Consider the following 17,148-nt stretch of genomic DNA (forward strand, 5'->3'; position numbering starts at 1 on the left):
CTCCTGCTGCTTATAAAAAAAGTGACTTTCGGAAAATGGCTGCCCCCTTTCGAAAGACAGTTTTTTTAAACAGGTTTTCCTATGGGGCAGCCATTTTCCAAAAGTCACATTTTTTTTATAAGCAGCAGGAGCCGGGATCCGCAACGCAGGAGGTACCAACCGCATGGGGGTTTCTTAAACACATTGGGGGTGTATGTGTGTTAGCCCTATGGGGTGGGGGGGGGCCTCCAGGGGGTGTACGGGTTTGAAATGTCTATGAATATTTAATGAGCGCTCATTAAATATTCACTGCGCTGGGTCCTAAATACCATTTCAGACCCGATTTTGGTGCCAAAATATCGGGTCTGAAACGGGTAGGACCCTCCAATTTAACCGTTTAGCATAAACTGCTTTTTTAAAACGGTAAATCGGTTCTGCACCTTTCAGACCGCACATATAACCATTTTGAAACGGTTAAAAAATGGCGAAATACCGGATAAAATTTGCGGTCTGAAAGGGGTATGAATGTCTGCACCGCCGCTTTTTCCTTTTAATAAACCTTGAGCAGACCATCTGGATACTCCCTAGATACAAAGTACTGGCAGACAAAATAACATATTCTTTTCTTCTTTATAGTGCTACTGTTTACTTGATACATTGTTACACTTACTTGATACATTGTTACCCTTAATGAAGAAACTCAATTGGCAGTCTTAATTGCTTCCTGTCATTCAGCAGGAAGTCAGAGAGATTTTTTTTTATCTCCTTCAGAACAACACCCTCCAATATTGTGTACATATTTAATGTTTTGTGTGTCATTATATGTGTGTGAGTGTTATAGTGTGTTAGTACGCCTATTTTCAAATAAAGTATTAAAAGGGGATGCGGTCATTTGGTCTACTGCATTATGGTCGACAGTCATTAGGTCGAATCCATTAGGTCGACATGCTAAAAGGTCGACATGACTCTAGGTCGACATGGGAAAAGGTCGACATGATTCTAGTTCGAAAGGTCATTAGTTCGACAGGTCATTAGTTCGACAAGGTCATTAGTTCGACATTGTCTATGTCGACATTCACAAGGTCGACATGGAGTTTTTCACTGTTTTTTGAGCCAACATGTGCCGACAGGCGGTATTTCATGCCCTACCATCCACTAGGGCGTGGTGGGAGAATAAAATAGTGTGCCGAGTGCAGCGAGGCACCGTGCCCGACGCATTGCGAGCGCAGCGAGCGATGCGAGGGGATGCAGTGCACTTTAAACTGTGTCCATGTCGACTGTGTTGACATTCAGGTAAAAAAACAGTGAAAAACCCCATGTCGACCTTGTGAATGTCGACATAGACAATGTCGAACTAATGACCTTGTCGAACTAATGACCTGTCGAACTAATGACCTTTCGACCTAGAATCATGTCGACCTTTTCCCATGTCGACCTAGAGTCATGTCGACCTTTTAGCATGTCGACCTAATGGATTCGATCTAATGACTTTCGACCATAATGCAATAGACCAAATGATCCCAACCCATTAAAAGCTAAGTCTTAAATAAAAGCAACTATACAGGGTTTTTTCCCCATTCATTCACTGACCGTACTTATTCCAATTTGTGTATCGTCCTACAGTACACATCAACAATACTCCTATCCCTGACATAACAGTTTAATTTTCAAGGGGGGTATTCAATGTCAGGGGCACGGCTGTCGAGCTAGCGCGACAGCCGTGCCCCTGTCCCGTTCTCGGTGAGCTCGCCTGGAGCTCGGCAGTCGGGATTCAATGTCCCGGCCGCCGAGCGGCGAGAAGGGGGCGTGGCCGCGAGTTGCGGCCGGGAAGTGACGAGCTGCAGCCGGCAGCTCGTCACTTCCCGGCTGTTCTCGGCAGAACGAGCCCGACAGCTAGAGATGTCGGGCTCGTTCTGACAGGAAACCCTGTTCAATGCTGTCGGGGAAGACAGCATTGAATAGGGCCCGTCGAGCATCTCCCCCACGGGAGATGCTCGACGGCGATTGAATCTCCCCCCAAGAGTGCCCCAACAAACAAAACAAATCAAATTCCTAACTTATTGGAGGTACCCATTTGTCCATTATAGACACCCCTGAAGACGTTCCCAGGGAGGAAACGCATTGGTTGATTTTGAAAATACTGGGATCAAAAACTGGACTCCATCAAAGTTAACCCCATACAGAGACAATTATTGTATCCAATCTGGATGTATTATAATGTTTTAATGTATTAAGTAAAATATTTTATATTAAGTGATGTTTTATAGTCATTTGAGTACTATATGTGTTCCCCTTTCACAGTAAAGAGATAGCAAAGTGTTGAGGCACTCTCCTTATCAATTAAGGTTGTCATCTATTTTGTAGTCCTTGGGGGGCAAGGGACTGTTTGGGGATTAGTGACCAACTAATTAGCAACTTCAAGCAAGGAAAATTATTACTAGCGCATTATTTAAATTCCTGTCATATACTTGTAAGCCGGCTCAAAGGAAAAGCTTTGAAAGCGAGTAGATGTAGTTTCACTTGCTGCCAACAGATGGCAGTGTTTCCGAGTCACACGCACACTAGACATATATATAGATGATATTGTGGCAGGGACAGCATACATCCACATGAAGGTAATGTGAAAGATCCAGTCCGGGATTTAGAATAGCAGCAGCAAGGCTAGAGAAATCCAGTCCAGGGTTTTTTAAGATGTATTGTGAATCACTCTCTGCTGATTAACAGCACCTGTTACTTCCTCTTATATGTTTGTCCACAGCAGGGGATTATTGCTCTCAATGCCTAAAAGAGGCTGGGTGATAGGTCGGATTATGTTAAGTGTTCTCTGGAGTGTCTCCTTACTGTGGAAAATCTACTACTCTGTAACTGAAGAACCTTATTCCTTCTTGGAAAAAAATACCAAAAACACGTAAAAAATTACATAAAGATGTTCATTTAATGTTGTAGGCACCTGAATATTTTTTTTACATTAAATGAACACAACTGTATGTCCAGGTGATACAAGAAATTGCTGTAAACAGAAGTTGATCTCAAAAGTTTCCGCACAAAATACTGGACACTATTTGAGATTCTGCGGCAGTGGCAGAATATTGAGAGTATCATCTCCAACCAGCAGAGGGCGATATAATAAAACTACTTTATGGAGTATTAACTGGGCTTATTTCAATGTATTTTTCCCATAATGGACAAAATATAGTTGTATATCGTCTGAAAACATGAAATACAAGCTGAGCAAATATTCTTGTTTCATATAGAAAGACAAATGCTGAATGCATGTTTGGCAAGGGGGGAGGGGGGTGGGGCAATTTACCCAAAACTGCTGCACTCAGTCCTGCTCTTATTTTTTGAACCACACTTTCAAGGCTCGCGAATGCTGGGGAGTACCTCCAGTAGAGCAGTGATCCCTCCCCCCGACCACTTCCGAAGTGGGCGGAGTCACTTCTGAAGTGGTCGGGACGGATAACGAAACTGCGTTACCGTGGCCCCACTCCTTGCTGCAAAATGATGCACATTGTTACTGAGCTGCAGTTGGTGGGTGCAAATCTGATCATTACATTCTCCTGGGTCGAATGGTTAACCGTGTCTAGGTCGACCACTGATGGTCAACAGGCAAAAGGTTGACACCCAAAAAATGTCAACTTGATTGAAAGGTCAACACAATTGAAAAAAGTAATTTGTTGTTTTTTTCCTTTTACAATTTAAGTGTACCGCGTCCCCTCGCGTGAATTGCTGCATGCCATGCTTCTGGCACGGCACACTATTTTCGGTACTTGTGTATTATCACAGCGCCCACATTACCTACGTACGGTACCGTAGGGAAATCGCATCGCATAGGATGCGATTTTTTTTTTTAGTTAATTTATTCACTGCTCATGCCCCCAGGCCATCTCATCACATGGCCTCGCACCTCACGAAAAATCGCATGCGATTTTATGGGGTGCCATGCCATGACACTTGTATGGCATGCAATTAGGTTTGAATGACCCCCCACTATCCACGCCACCCCGAAGCGTGGCGAGCGGTGGCGGAACGCGTCAGCCCGACCTTTTCATTCCGCCACTATCCACGTCGGTGTGGAGTTGATCTTATATATAGTGTGGCGAGCGAACGCGGAATACATGTCAAGTAATCCGCATGCGCTCGCCGCGCTTCGGGCTCGGTGTCTCGCTGCGCTCACCATATATATATATATATAGTCAACCCCATGCCAACGTGGATAGTGGCGGAATGACAAGGTCGGGAGGACGCGTTCTGCCGCCGCTCGCCACGCTTCGGGGTGGTGTGGATAGTGGGGGTTATTCAAACCTAATTGCATGAGACCATTCAAAAGATAGGATGCGATAAAAAATCGCATCGCATGCCATACAATAATGGCATGCGATGGGATGCGATAAAAAATCGCATCCTATCTTTTTCATGTATTCACTGACTTTGACCACTAAAAAGATAGGATGAGATAAAAAATCACATTGCGAGTTCACTACCCTGAATAGCCCACTACGCAAATGGCGTATTGGGCGCTGTGATAATACACAAGTACCCTATTTTCTTCCCCTCTATGCCCACTGGGATGGTAAAGTATACACAATTCCCCTTTTGGGAAAAAAAAGTGTTGACCTTTTTCATGTCAATATTTTACTTGTGTCGAGCTTTTGTCCATGGCGTACTAATTCATGTTGACTTTTTTTTTAGTGTGTGTCCACCTTTCCTGTTGAACATTAGTGTTCAACCTTTTGAGTGTCAACCTAGACATTGTTGGCCATTCCACTGCATCTCCCGGGAAGTCCAGTCCTGATACAGTTACTGGGAATACGGTCATTAGGTAGAGACTATTAAGGTCGACATGCTCTTTGGCTTGACCACTGAAGGTTGACAGGCCTAAGGTCGACACCTGAAATGGGTAAGGTCGACAGGGTGAGAAGGTGCACAGAATCATTAGGTCGACAGTCAAAAGGTGGACATGTGCCAATAGGCGGTATTTCATGCCCTACCATCCACTATGGTGTGCTGGGAGAACGGTGTCCATGTCGACATTGTGGACAAAAAAGTGAAAAGCCTTCCAGACCTGTTGACCTTACCCATGTCGACCCAAGGCCTGTCGACCTTCAGTGGTCGATCCAATGATCCATACCCAGTTACTGAATGACAGTTTCCTGGCATTAACCCTTAATAGGTCTAATACATGGCTGTGTTTAGCTGGTTGAGGGTGATGGGCGACATCCCAGCTTGGCCACAGCTCTGTCCTCTGATGTTCTGGTCCCTGGATTATAGCGTCCTGGGATCTCGGTGTGGTTAGAGCTCTGTCCTCTGATGTTCTGGTCCCTGCATTATAGTGTCCTGGGATCTCGGTGTGGTTAGAGCTCCGTCCTCAGATGTTCTGGTCCCTGCATTATAGTGTCCTGGGATCTCGGTGTAGCCACAGCTCCGTCCTTTGATGTTCTGGTCCCTGGATTATAGTGTCCTGGGATCTCAGTGTGGTTAGAGCTCTGTCCTCTGATGTTCTGGTCCCTGGATTATAGTGTCCTGGGATCTCGGTGTAGCCACAGCTCCGTCCTTTGATGTTCTGGTCCCTGGATTATAGTGTCCTGGGATCTCGGTGTAGCCACAGCTCCGTCTTCTGATGTTCTGGTCCCTGGATTATAGTGTCCTGGGATCTCGGTGTAGCCACAGCTCCGTCCTTTGATGTTCTGGTCCCTGGATTATAGTGTCCTGGGATCTCGGTGTGGCCACAGCTCCGTCCTCAGATGTTCTGGTCCCTGGATTGTAGCGTCCTGGGATCTCGGTGTGGTTAGAGCTCTGTCCTCTGATGTTCTGGTCCCTGGATTATAGCGTCCTGGGATCTCGGTGTGGTTAGAGCTCTGTCCTCTGATGTTCTGGTCCCTGCATTATAGTGTCCTGGGATCTCTGTGTGGTTAGAGCTCTGTCCTCTGATGTTCTGGTCCCTGGATTATAGTGTCCTGGGATCTCGGTGTTGCCACAGCTCCATCCTCTGATGTTCTGGTCCCTGCATTATAGTGTCCTGGGATCTCGGTGTGGTTAGAGCTCTGTCCTCTGATGTTCTGGTCCCTGCATTATAGTATCCTGGGATCTCGGTGTGGCTAGAGCCATGTTCACAGTAATTTTTAGGTCAATATATCCACTAAAGGTACAAATATCATGAAAATCTAAACAAAAATATTAGGCAATGCAAAAACATTCTATATATAATCCACAAAATCTTCATTTATTTTAGTTATTTGTCTGCTCAGCAGACTGTTAGGGTCTTCCACTACTTCTCCCGTTTGGAATCTGGTTTTGGGCGTGAAGAAGACAAAACTATGACCTCTGATTTGTTCCTGTTTCCTGGTGAGTTTTACACTGACAGGAGACATTACCGTAACATTAGGAAGACACAGAAGTGCAAGACATGTACATTTTGTGGATATGTAAAAGGGTATATGATAAAACCATTCGGCCAACATCTTCTCTCATTGATTGCTTGAGAACACCAAGTTGATTGCGAGGACTGAGCTGGATTTGGGTACGAGACACTTTGTTTGCTTTGTGGCTCATTCAGACTTCTTGTCCTCCTGATTACCGATTTTCCTAGATGCCTTCCCTGATATACCAGCCAGAGAAATGCCAGTTCTCCAGCCATCTCTGAGCACTCACAAAGCGGGCAGGAGTGGCACCAGCTGAAGAACATTGCGTGGTCTTCAACTTGGAGCATTTGACATCTCTAATCTCCAAAACCGGGCAAGGCCCCCCAACTAACTGGCAGAAGAAATACTCTTTAAAAAAATTCCCTTTCATGTCTGTGGACGTGGCATCACTCATACTGCATTCAGAAGACATTGTATCTTTGCGTAGGCATAAGAACAGCTCCGAGCGCCGTGACTCTCGGACTCTTCGCATGACCTGGATTTTTGTAACTAGACATTTAAACATTTCTCTCTCATCCTCCCTGAAATATCTACGACCACGGAGAGTCCAGAATGTAAGACCACTAGAAGTACAGTTCCTTGGTCAACATGGAGACCACGCAAGGTATCTGCTTCTTCTCACTGAAGCGGGAGTCATCGGACCAGGACTCAAATTGGGTGGCTACCATGTGGTTGACCCGAGTGAGGATCTGCATGATCTCCAGCTGCTTCCCGTATTCGTTGAGGACACTGCACAGAGCCTGGACAAACCAAGAACCCCGGCCTGGATTCCTCCAGGAATAGTAACCTGTGGGAACATAAAGCAAAGGAGACCATGAGTAAGGGTCTATGTACTAAGTCTTGGAGATAGAGATAAAGTGGATGGAGATCGAGGGCCAGGTGCATTAATCCTTGAAAAATGATGTAGTGGAGAGATAAAGTAACAGCCAATTAGCTCCTAACTGTCATGTTACAGGCTCTGCTCGAAAATTGAGGGTTGGGAGCTGGCTGGTTGGTACTTTGGGAGTTCTCAATCCTGGATTTTGACTGTCGAGATGTCCCGACGGTCAGAATCATGGCCATTTCTGACAGTCGGTATTCAATGTACTGACTGTCAAGTGTCGGAAAGTCCGCAAATTGTTGAAAACGGACGCGGATTGTAGAAAAACAACTTTCTTAACCCTCTCAAAACTGTGCTCCCATAAGAGGCGCTAAACAGGTGTAGCATTGATATGGATCTTAGAACTAGGGCATGCCCCCTCCTTTAACTGCCCCCCTTGCCAATCCAATAGGTAGCGGTACCTGGTACAGTGGAATATGCAAACAGGAAATCGGCCTCTACTGGAATCTTGTATCTGGGATTGGCGTCCGTCTCCATCGAGTCGTTGGCGGGTCCGGAGTCTGTTTGAATCCCTTCATCAAACTCTGAGCCGCGGCAAGCCTGAAATATCACAGGGAGACTGGTAATGTGACAGACTGTCCTGCCGCTGGTGTGTGTTAGAGCATGGCACCGTAACTGGAAATCCCCAACTGGTGGATTAAGTAGAGGGTGCATCAATACATTCCAGGTGTGTCCATTGTGGTCACAATTGTGACCCCCAGATTGACAGTCATTAAGGTATAACCTGTAGCCTATCACATAATCAGAATAGTCCCAGCAGCACAGAGTATATCAGGAGATGAGTGTTGTGTCAGTAAGGACAGGGCTGCATGTGACAGGGGCAGTGACATGATGTGAGGTGGGGAATGGAGGCAGCAGGAAGCCACAGACTGAGAGTTATATAGTGGAAGGAGCAGGGTCCCCAGCAGCACGGAGTATATCAGGAGATGAGTTATGTGTCAGTGAGGACAGGGCTGCATGTGACAGGGACAGTGACATGATGTGAGGAGGGGAATGGGGGCAGCAGGAAGCCACAGACTGAGAGTTATATAGTGGGAGGAGCAGGGTCCCCAGCAGCACAGAGTATATCAGGAGATGAGGGATGTGTCAGTGAGGACAGGGCTGCATGTGACAGGGGTAGTGACATTTATTATTTATTTTATTATTTATTAACAGTTTCTTATATAGCGCACACAAATTACGCAGCGCTTTACAGAGCATAGTTATAATCAAAAACACATAACAAATTACAGTACAAGACAGTTTAGGACAAGTGCATGGTTAATATGGATAGTTGCATCAGGGGACACTGAAGCAATCATCAGGGTGGTAGTGGTTTATATATTCTAAGAAAGGCACATGAGGACAGAGGGCCCTGCTCGTGAGAGCTTACATTCTAAAGGGGAGGGTTAGACAGACAGGGGTGACACAGAAGGGAAAGAGGTGAGCATAAACAGTAGGTAAGGATGAGAGATGGTCAGGTTTTATGCAGGAGGGTGGGAAGGGGTCAGCTTAGTCCTTGATATTTTAAGTCTAAAAAAGCGCTGGGTGACATGATGTGCGGAGGGGAATGGAGGCAGCAGGAAGCCACAGACTGAGAGTTATATAGTGGGAGGAGCAGGGTCCCCAGCAGCACAGAGTATATCAGGAGATGAGTGTTGTGTCAGTAAGGACAGGGCTGCATGTGACAGGGGCAGTGACATGATGTGAGGTGGGGAATGGAGGCAGCAGGAAGCCACAGACTGAGAGTTATATAGTGGAAGGAGCAGGGTCCCCAGCAGCACGGAGTATATCAGGAGATGAGTGATGTGTCAGTGAGGACAGGGCTGCATGTGACAGGGACAGTGACATGATGTGAGGAGGGGAATGGGGGCAGCAGGAAGCCACAGACTGAGAGTTATATAGTGGGAGGAGCAGGGTCCCCAGCAGCACAGAGTATATCAGGAGATGAGGGATGTGTCAGTGAGGACAGGGCTGCATGTGACAGGGGTAGTGACATTTATTATTTATTTTATTATTTATTAACAGTTTCTTATATAGCGCACACAAATTACGCAGCGCTTTACAGAGCATAGTTATAATCAAAAACACATAACAAATTACAGTACAAGACAGTTTAGGACAAGTGCATGGTTAATATGGATAGTTGCATCAGGGGACACTGAAGCAATCATCAGGGTGGTAGTGGTTTATATATTCTAAGAAAGGCACATGAGGACAGAGGGCCCTGCTCGTGAGAGCTTACATTCTAAAGGGGAGGGTTAGACAGACAGGGGTGACACAGAAGGGAAAGAGGTGAGCATAAACAGTAGGTAAGGATGAGAGATGGTCAGGTTTTATGCAGGAGGGTGGGAAGGGGTCAGCTTAGTCCTTGATATTTTAAGTCTAAAAAAGCGCTGGGTGACATGATGTGCGGAGGGGAATGGAGGCAGCAGGAAGCCACAGACTGAGAGTTATATAGTGGGAGGAGCAGGGTCCCCAGCAGCACAGAGTATATCAGGAGATGAGGGATGTGTCAGTGAGGACAGGGCTGCATGTGACAGGGGCAGTGACATGATGTGAGGAGGGGAATGGAGGCAGCAGGAAGCCACAGACAGAGTTATATAGTGGGAGGAGCAGGGTCCCAGCAGCACAGAGTATATCAGGAGATGAGTTATGTGTCAGTGAGGACAGGGCTGCATATGACAGAGGCAGTGACATGATGTGAGGAGAGGAATGGAGGCAGCAGGAAGCCACAGACAGAGTTATATAGTGGGAGGAGCAGGGTCCCAGCAGCACAGAGTATATCAGGAGATGAGTTATGTGTCAGTGAGGACAAGGCTGCATGTGACAGGAGCAGTGACATGATGTGAGGAGGGGAATGGGGGCAGCAGGGAGCCACAGACTGAGAGTTATATAGTGGGAGGAGCAGGGTCCTCAGCAGCACAGAGTATATCAGGATATGAGTGATGTGTCAGTGAGGACAGGGCTGCATGTGACAGGAGCAGTGACATGATGTGAGGAGAGGAATGGGGGCAGCAGGAAGCCACAGACTGAGAGTTATATAGTGGGAGGAGCAGGGTCCCCAGCAGCACAGAGTATATCAGGAGATGAGTTATGTGTCAGTGAGGACAAGGCTGCATGTGACAGGAGCAGTGACATGATGTGAGGAGGGGAATGGGGCACAGACAGTTATATAGCGCTAATGGTCCTTCACTTCCATTCATACCTGGATAAAGAATAATTTGGGCTTCCCAACCAGACTTTTACATTTATCCCCTCGGAAAAGTGTTGTCAGAGATTTTATTGCCATGGCCCCGTCCGTGCCGTAGATCTGCCCTTCCTCTCCGTGACTCAGGAGGATACAGGCGAAGCAGGCGCTGTCAGCGTGGTTTTGCTGAGCCACTGAGGGGAGAAAATATAACATTATTAAAATATGAATTATTACTATACAATTTAACATGTTTTATAGATACAAACAGACCAATAACTCCGTACAGTATAGTCTGGCCGGCCAGCTCGCCCTGTATATTACCCTACTGTAATGTATATGCCTTCATGAAACTCTGCTCCCAGGCTCTGAGCTCATAAACAGCAGAATGATCACTGGGCTCCGGCAAGAAACCGGAAACACAGAAATACTTCTATTCATTTCCTCATGTCCCAAAGCACCCCCCCCCCCCTGCCCCGCAGCTGCACAGAGCAGCACTATGAAGTCTTATGATGTGCTCGCCAGTGCAGAGCGCTCACCCACCGCACTGCAAAGCGCTCACCTCCCACACTGCAAAGCGCTCACCCACCGCACTGCAAAGCGCTCACCTCCCACACTGCAAAGCGCTCACCTCCCACACTGCAAATCGCTCACCTCCCACACTGCAAAGCGCTCACCCACCGCACTGCAAAGCGCTCACCTCCCACACTGCAAAGCGCTCACCCACCGCACTGCAAAGCACTCACCTCTCACTCTGCAAAGCGCTCACCCACCTCACTGCAAAGCGCTCACCCACCGCACTGCAAAGCGCTCACCTCCCACACTGCAAAGCGCTCACCCACCGCACTGCAAAGCGCTCACCTCCCACACTGCAAAGCGCTCACCCACCGCACTGCAAAGCGCTCACCTCCCACACTGCAAAGCGCTCACCCACCGCACTGCAAAGCACTCACCTCTCACTCTGCAAAGCGCTCACCCACCTCACTGCAAAGCGCTCACCCACTGCACGGCAAATCGCTCACCTCCCACACTGCAAAGCGCTCACCCACCGCACTGCAAAGCGCTCACCTCCCACACTGCAAAGCGCTCACCCACCGCACTGCAAAGCGCTCACCCACTGCACTGCAAATCGCTCACCTCCCACACTGCAAAGCGCTCACCCACCGAACTGCAAAGCGCTCACCCACCGCACTGCAAAGCGCTCACCCACCGCACTGCAAAGCGCTCACCCACTGCACGGCAAATCGCTCACCTCCCACACTGCAAAGCGCTCACCCACCGCACTGCAAAGCGCTCACCTCCCACACTGCAAAGCGCTCACCCACCGCACTGCAAAGCGCTCACCCACTGCACTGCAAATCGCTCACCTCCCACACTGCAAAGCGCTCACCCACCGAACTGCAAAGCGCTCACCCACCGCACTGCAAAGCGCTCACCCACCGCACTGCAAAGCGCTCACCCACCGCACTGCAAAGCGCTCACCCACAGCATGGCAAATCGCTCACCTCCCACACTGCAAAGCGCTCACCTCCCACATTGCAAAGCGCTCACCTCCCATACTACAAAGCACTCACCCACCACACTGCAAAGCGCTCACCCACCACACTGCAAAGCGCTCACCCACCACACTGCAAAGCGCTCACCCACCACACTGCAAAGCGCTCACCCACCACACTGCAAAGCTCTCACCTCCCACACTGCAAAGCGATCATCTCCAACACTGCAAAGCAATCACCTCCCACACTGCAAAGCAATCACCCACTACATTACAATGCACTCACCTCCCACACTGCAAAGCACTCACCTCCCACACTGCAAAGCACTCACCTCCCACACTGCAAAGCACTCACCTCCCACACTGCAAAGCACTCACATCCCACACTACAATGCGCTCACCCACCACACTGCAAAGTGATCACCTCCCACACGGCAAAGCGCTCACCCACCACACTGCAAAGCGCTCAACCACCACACTGCAAAGCGCTCACCCACCACACTGCAATGCACTCACCCACCACACTGCAATGCACTCACCCACCACACTACAAAGCACTCACCCACCGCACTGCAAAGTACTCACCTCCCACACTGAAAAGCACTCACCTCCCACACTGCAAAGTACTCACATCTCACACTACAATGCGCTCACCCACCACACTGCAAAGTGCTCAACCACCACACTGCAAAGCACTCACCTCCCACACTGCAAAGCACTCACCTCCCACACTGCAAAGCACTCACCTCTCACACTACAATGTGCTCACCCACCACACTGCAAAGTGCTCAACTACCACACTGCAAAGCGCTCACTCACCACACTGCAAAGCGCTCAACCACCACACTGCAAAGTACTCACATCCCACACTACAAAACGCTCACCCACCACACTGCAAAGTGATCACCTCCCACACGGCAAAGCGCTTACCCACCACACTGCAAAGCGCTCACCCACCACACTGCAAAGCGCTCACCCACCACACTGCAATGCACTCACCCACCACACTGCAATGCACTCACCCACCACACTGCAATGCACTCACCCACCACACTGCAATGCACTCACCTACCACACTGCAAAGCACTCACCCACCGCACTGCAAAGTGCTCACCTCCCACACTGAAAAGCACTCACCTCCCACACTGCAAAGTACTCACATCTCACACTACAATGCGCTCACCCACCACACTGCAAAGTGCTCAACCACCACACTGCAAAGCGCTCACTCACCACACTGCAAAGTACTCACATCCCACACTAAAAAACGCTCACCCACCACACTGCAAAGTGCTCACCCACCACACTGCAAAGCGCTGACCCACCACACTGCAAAGTACTCATCTCCCACACTGAAAAGCGCCAGCCTCTCACACTGCAAAGCGCCAGCCCCAACACTGCACAGCGCTCACTCACTACACTGCAAAGCGAAAGCCTCACACACTGTAAAGCGCCGGCCTCCCACACTGAAAAGCCCTCACCCACCACACTGCAAAGTGCTATTCTCCCACACTGAAAAGTGTTCACTCACCACACTGCAAAGCACCAGCCCCCCACACTGCAAAGCACCAGCCCCCCACACTGCAAAGTGCTCACACACTACACTGCAAAGTGCCAGAAAGGCTAATAAACCACTTAGTGACCGGATGCCTTTCACCCCTTTATCCTGGCATAAGTTTCCCAGTCTGTGCAGTGGGCTTCACTGGGTAATACACATTCCTAATACACAGTCAGACTCCCAACACATTCCTAATACACATGACCACACCCCCAATTCACCGAATATAACCGCGCCATGCCCCACATAGCCACATCCACAACACACACCCAATACACATAGGGGGTTATTCTGGTTGGTTCACAAGGATGCAAATTCGCAGCCTTGCAAGTTACCAAACCCCGGTCCTGGCCACCACCCATTCGCAGCGTGTGTTCGCACACTGCAAAAACATTGCGATCGCATGTGAGCGAATGGACCAGAATAAGGTCCACAGACATACCCCCAAACACATCTAATATACATAATAATGACCCTCACACACCTGGACCACATACCACACCGCCAACACCTAGCCCACATAACCACACCGCCAACACCTAGCCCACATAACCACACCGCCAACACCTAGCCCACATCACCACACCGCCAACACCTAGCCCACATCACCACACCACCAACACCTAGCCCACATAACCACACCGCCAACACCTAGCCCACATCACCACACCGCCAACACCTAGCCCACATCACCACACCGCCAACACCTAGCCCACATCACCACACCGCCAACACCTAGCCCACATAACCACACCGCCAACACCTAGCCCACATAACCACACCGCCAACACCTAGCCCACATCACCACACCGCCAACACCTAGCCCACATCACCACACCACCAACACCTAGCCCACATAACCACACCGCCAACACCTAGCCCACATCACCACACCGCCAACACCTAGCCCACATCACCACACCGCCAACACCTAGCCCACATCACCACACCGCCAACACCTAGCCCACATAACCACACCGCCAACACCTAGCCCACATAACCACACCGCCAACACCTAGCCCACATCACCACACCGCCAACACCTAGCCCACATCACCACACCGCCAACACCTAGCCCACATCACCACACCGCCAACACCTAGCCCACATACCACACCGCCAACACCTAGCCCACATAACCACACCGCCAACACCTAGCCCACATAACCACACCGCCAACACCTAGCCCACATCACCACACCGCCAACACCTAGCCCACATCACCACACCACCAACACCTAGCCCACATCACCACACCGCCAACACCTAGCCCACATCACCACACCGCCAACACCTAGCCCACATCACCACACCGCCAACACCTAGCCCACATACCACACCGCCAACACCTAGCCCACATAACCACACCGCCAACACCTAGCCCACATAACCACACCGCCAACACCTAGCCCACATAACCACACCGCCAACACCTTGCATACATAACCACACCGCCAACACCTAGCCCACATCACCACACCGCCAACACCTAGCCCACATCACCACACCACCAACACCTAGCCCACATCACCACACCGCCAACACCTAGCCCACATAACCACACCGCCAACACCTAGCCCACATCACCACACCGCCAACACCTAGCCCACATCACCACACCGCCAACACCTAGCCCACATAACCACACCGCCAACACCTAGCACACATAACCACACCGCCAACACCTAGCCCACATCACCACACCGCCAACACCTAGCCCACATAACCACACCGCCAACACCTAGCCCACATCACCACACCGCCAACACCTAGCCCACATCACCACACCGCCAACACCTAGCCCACATAACCACACCGCCAACACCTAGCCCACATAACCACACCGCCAACACCTAGCCCACATAACCACACCGCCAACACCTAGCCCACATCACCACACCGCCAACACCTAGCCCACAAACCACACCGCCAACACCTAGCCCACATAACCACACCGCCAACACCTGGACCACATACCACACCGCCAACACCTAGCCCACATAACCACACCGCCAACACCTAGCCCACATAACCACACCGCCAACACCTAGCCCACATAACCACACCGCCAACACCTAGCCCACATAACCACACCGCCAACACCTAGCCCACATCACCACACCGCCAACACCTAGCCCACAAACCACACCGCCAACACCTAGCCCACATAACCACACCGCCAACACCTGGACCACATACCACACCGCCAACACCTAGCCCACATAACCACACCGCCAACACCTAGCCCACATCACCACACCGCCAACACCTAGCCCCCATCACCACACCGCCAACACCTAGCCCACATCACCACACCGCCAACACCTAGCCCACATAACCACACCGCCAACACCTAGCACACATAACCACACCGCCAACACCTAGCCCACATACCACACCGCCAACACCTAGCCCACATAACCACACCGCCAACACCTAGCCCACATCACCACACCGCCAACACCTAGCCCACATCACCACACCGCCAACACCTAGCCCCCATCACCACACCGCCAACACCTAGCCCACATCACCACACCGCCAACACCTAGCCCACATCACCACACCGCCAACACCTAGCCCACATCACCACACCGCCAACACCTAGCCCACATACCACACCGCCAACACCTAGCCCACATACCACACCGCCAACACCTAGCCCACATATCACACCGCCAAAACCTAGCCCACATCACCACACCGCCAACACCTAGCCCACATAACCACACCGCCAACACCTAGCCCACATAACCACACCGCCAACACCTAGCCCACATACCACACCTCCAACACCTAGCCCACATACCACACCGCCAACACCTAGCCCACATAACCACACCGCCAACACCTAGCCCACAAAACCACACCGCCAACACCTAGCCCACATAACCACACCGCCAACACCTAGCCCACATAAGCACACCGCCAACACCTAGCCCACATAAGCACACCGCCAACACCTAGCACACATCACCACACCGCCAACACCTAGCCCACATACCACACCGCCAACACGTAGCCCACATAAGCACACCACCAACACCTAGCCCACATCACCACACCGCCAACACCTAGCCCACATACCACACCGCCAACACCTAGCCCACATAACCACACCGCCAACACCTAGCCCAAATAACCACACCGCCAACACCTAGCCCACATAACCACACCGCCAACACCTAGCCCACATAACCACACCGCCAACACCTAGCCCACATAAGCACACCGCCAACACCTAGCCCACATAAGCACACCACCAACACCTAGCCCACATAACCACACCGCCAACACCTAGCCCACATACCACACCGCCAACACCTAGCCCACATCACCACACCGCCAACACCTAGCCCACATAAGCACACCGCCAACACGTAGCCCACATAAGCACACCGCCAACACGTAGCCCACATAAGCACACCGCCAACACCTAGCCCACATAAGCACACCGCCAACACGTAGCCCACATAAGCACACCACCAACACCTAGCCCACATCACCACACCACCACACCGCCAACACCTAGCCCACATAAGCACACCACCAACACCTAGCCCACATAACCACACCGCCAACACCTAGCCCACATAACCACACCGCCAACACCTAGCCCACATAACCACACCGCCAACACCTAGC

The 17,148-nt window shown here is 50.4% G+C and overlaps 1 protein-coding gene across 3 annotated transcripts in view; it reads right to left on the reverse strand.

Moving 5' to 3' along the window:
• Positions 1–4,266: 4,266 nt before the first annotated feature.
• The window catches only part of CASP7 (caspase 7), a 52,100-nt gene continuing 39,218 nt past the window's right edge, over positions 4,267–17,148 (reverse strand). For all 3 annotated transcript variants that reach the window (XM_083149772.1, XM_083149773.1, XM_083149774.1), the window contains 3 exons: positions 10,469–10,644; positions 7,683–7,821; positions 4,267–7,188 (listed from right to left, as the gene is read on the reverse strand). In XM_083149772.1, coding sequence (XP_083005898.1) covers positions 6,965–7,188; positions 7,683–7,821; positions 10,469–10,644 — 539 coding nt within the window. In that variant the 3' untranslated portion in view covers positions 4,267–6,964. The remainder of the gene's footprint in view (positions 7,189–7,682; positions 7,822–10,468; positions 10,645–17,148) is intronic.

Source organism: Crinia signifera, chromosome 6 (genome assembly GCF_055691185.1).
Source record: "Crinia signifera chromosome 6, ASM5569118v1, whole genome shotgun sequence".
Classification (NCBI taxonomy): Eukaryota; Metazoa; Chordata; class Amphibia; order Anura; family Myobatrachidae; genus Crinia; species Crinia signifera.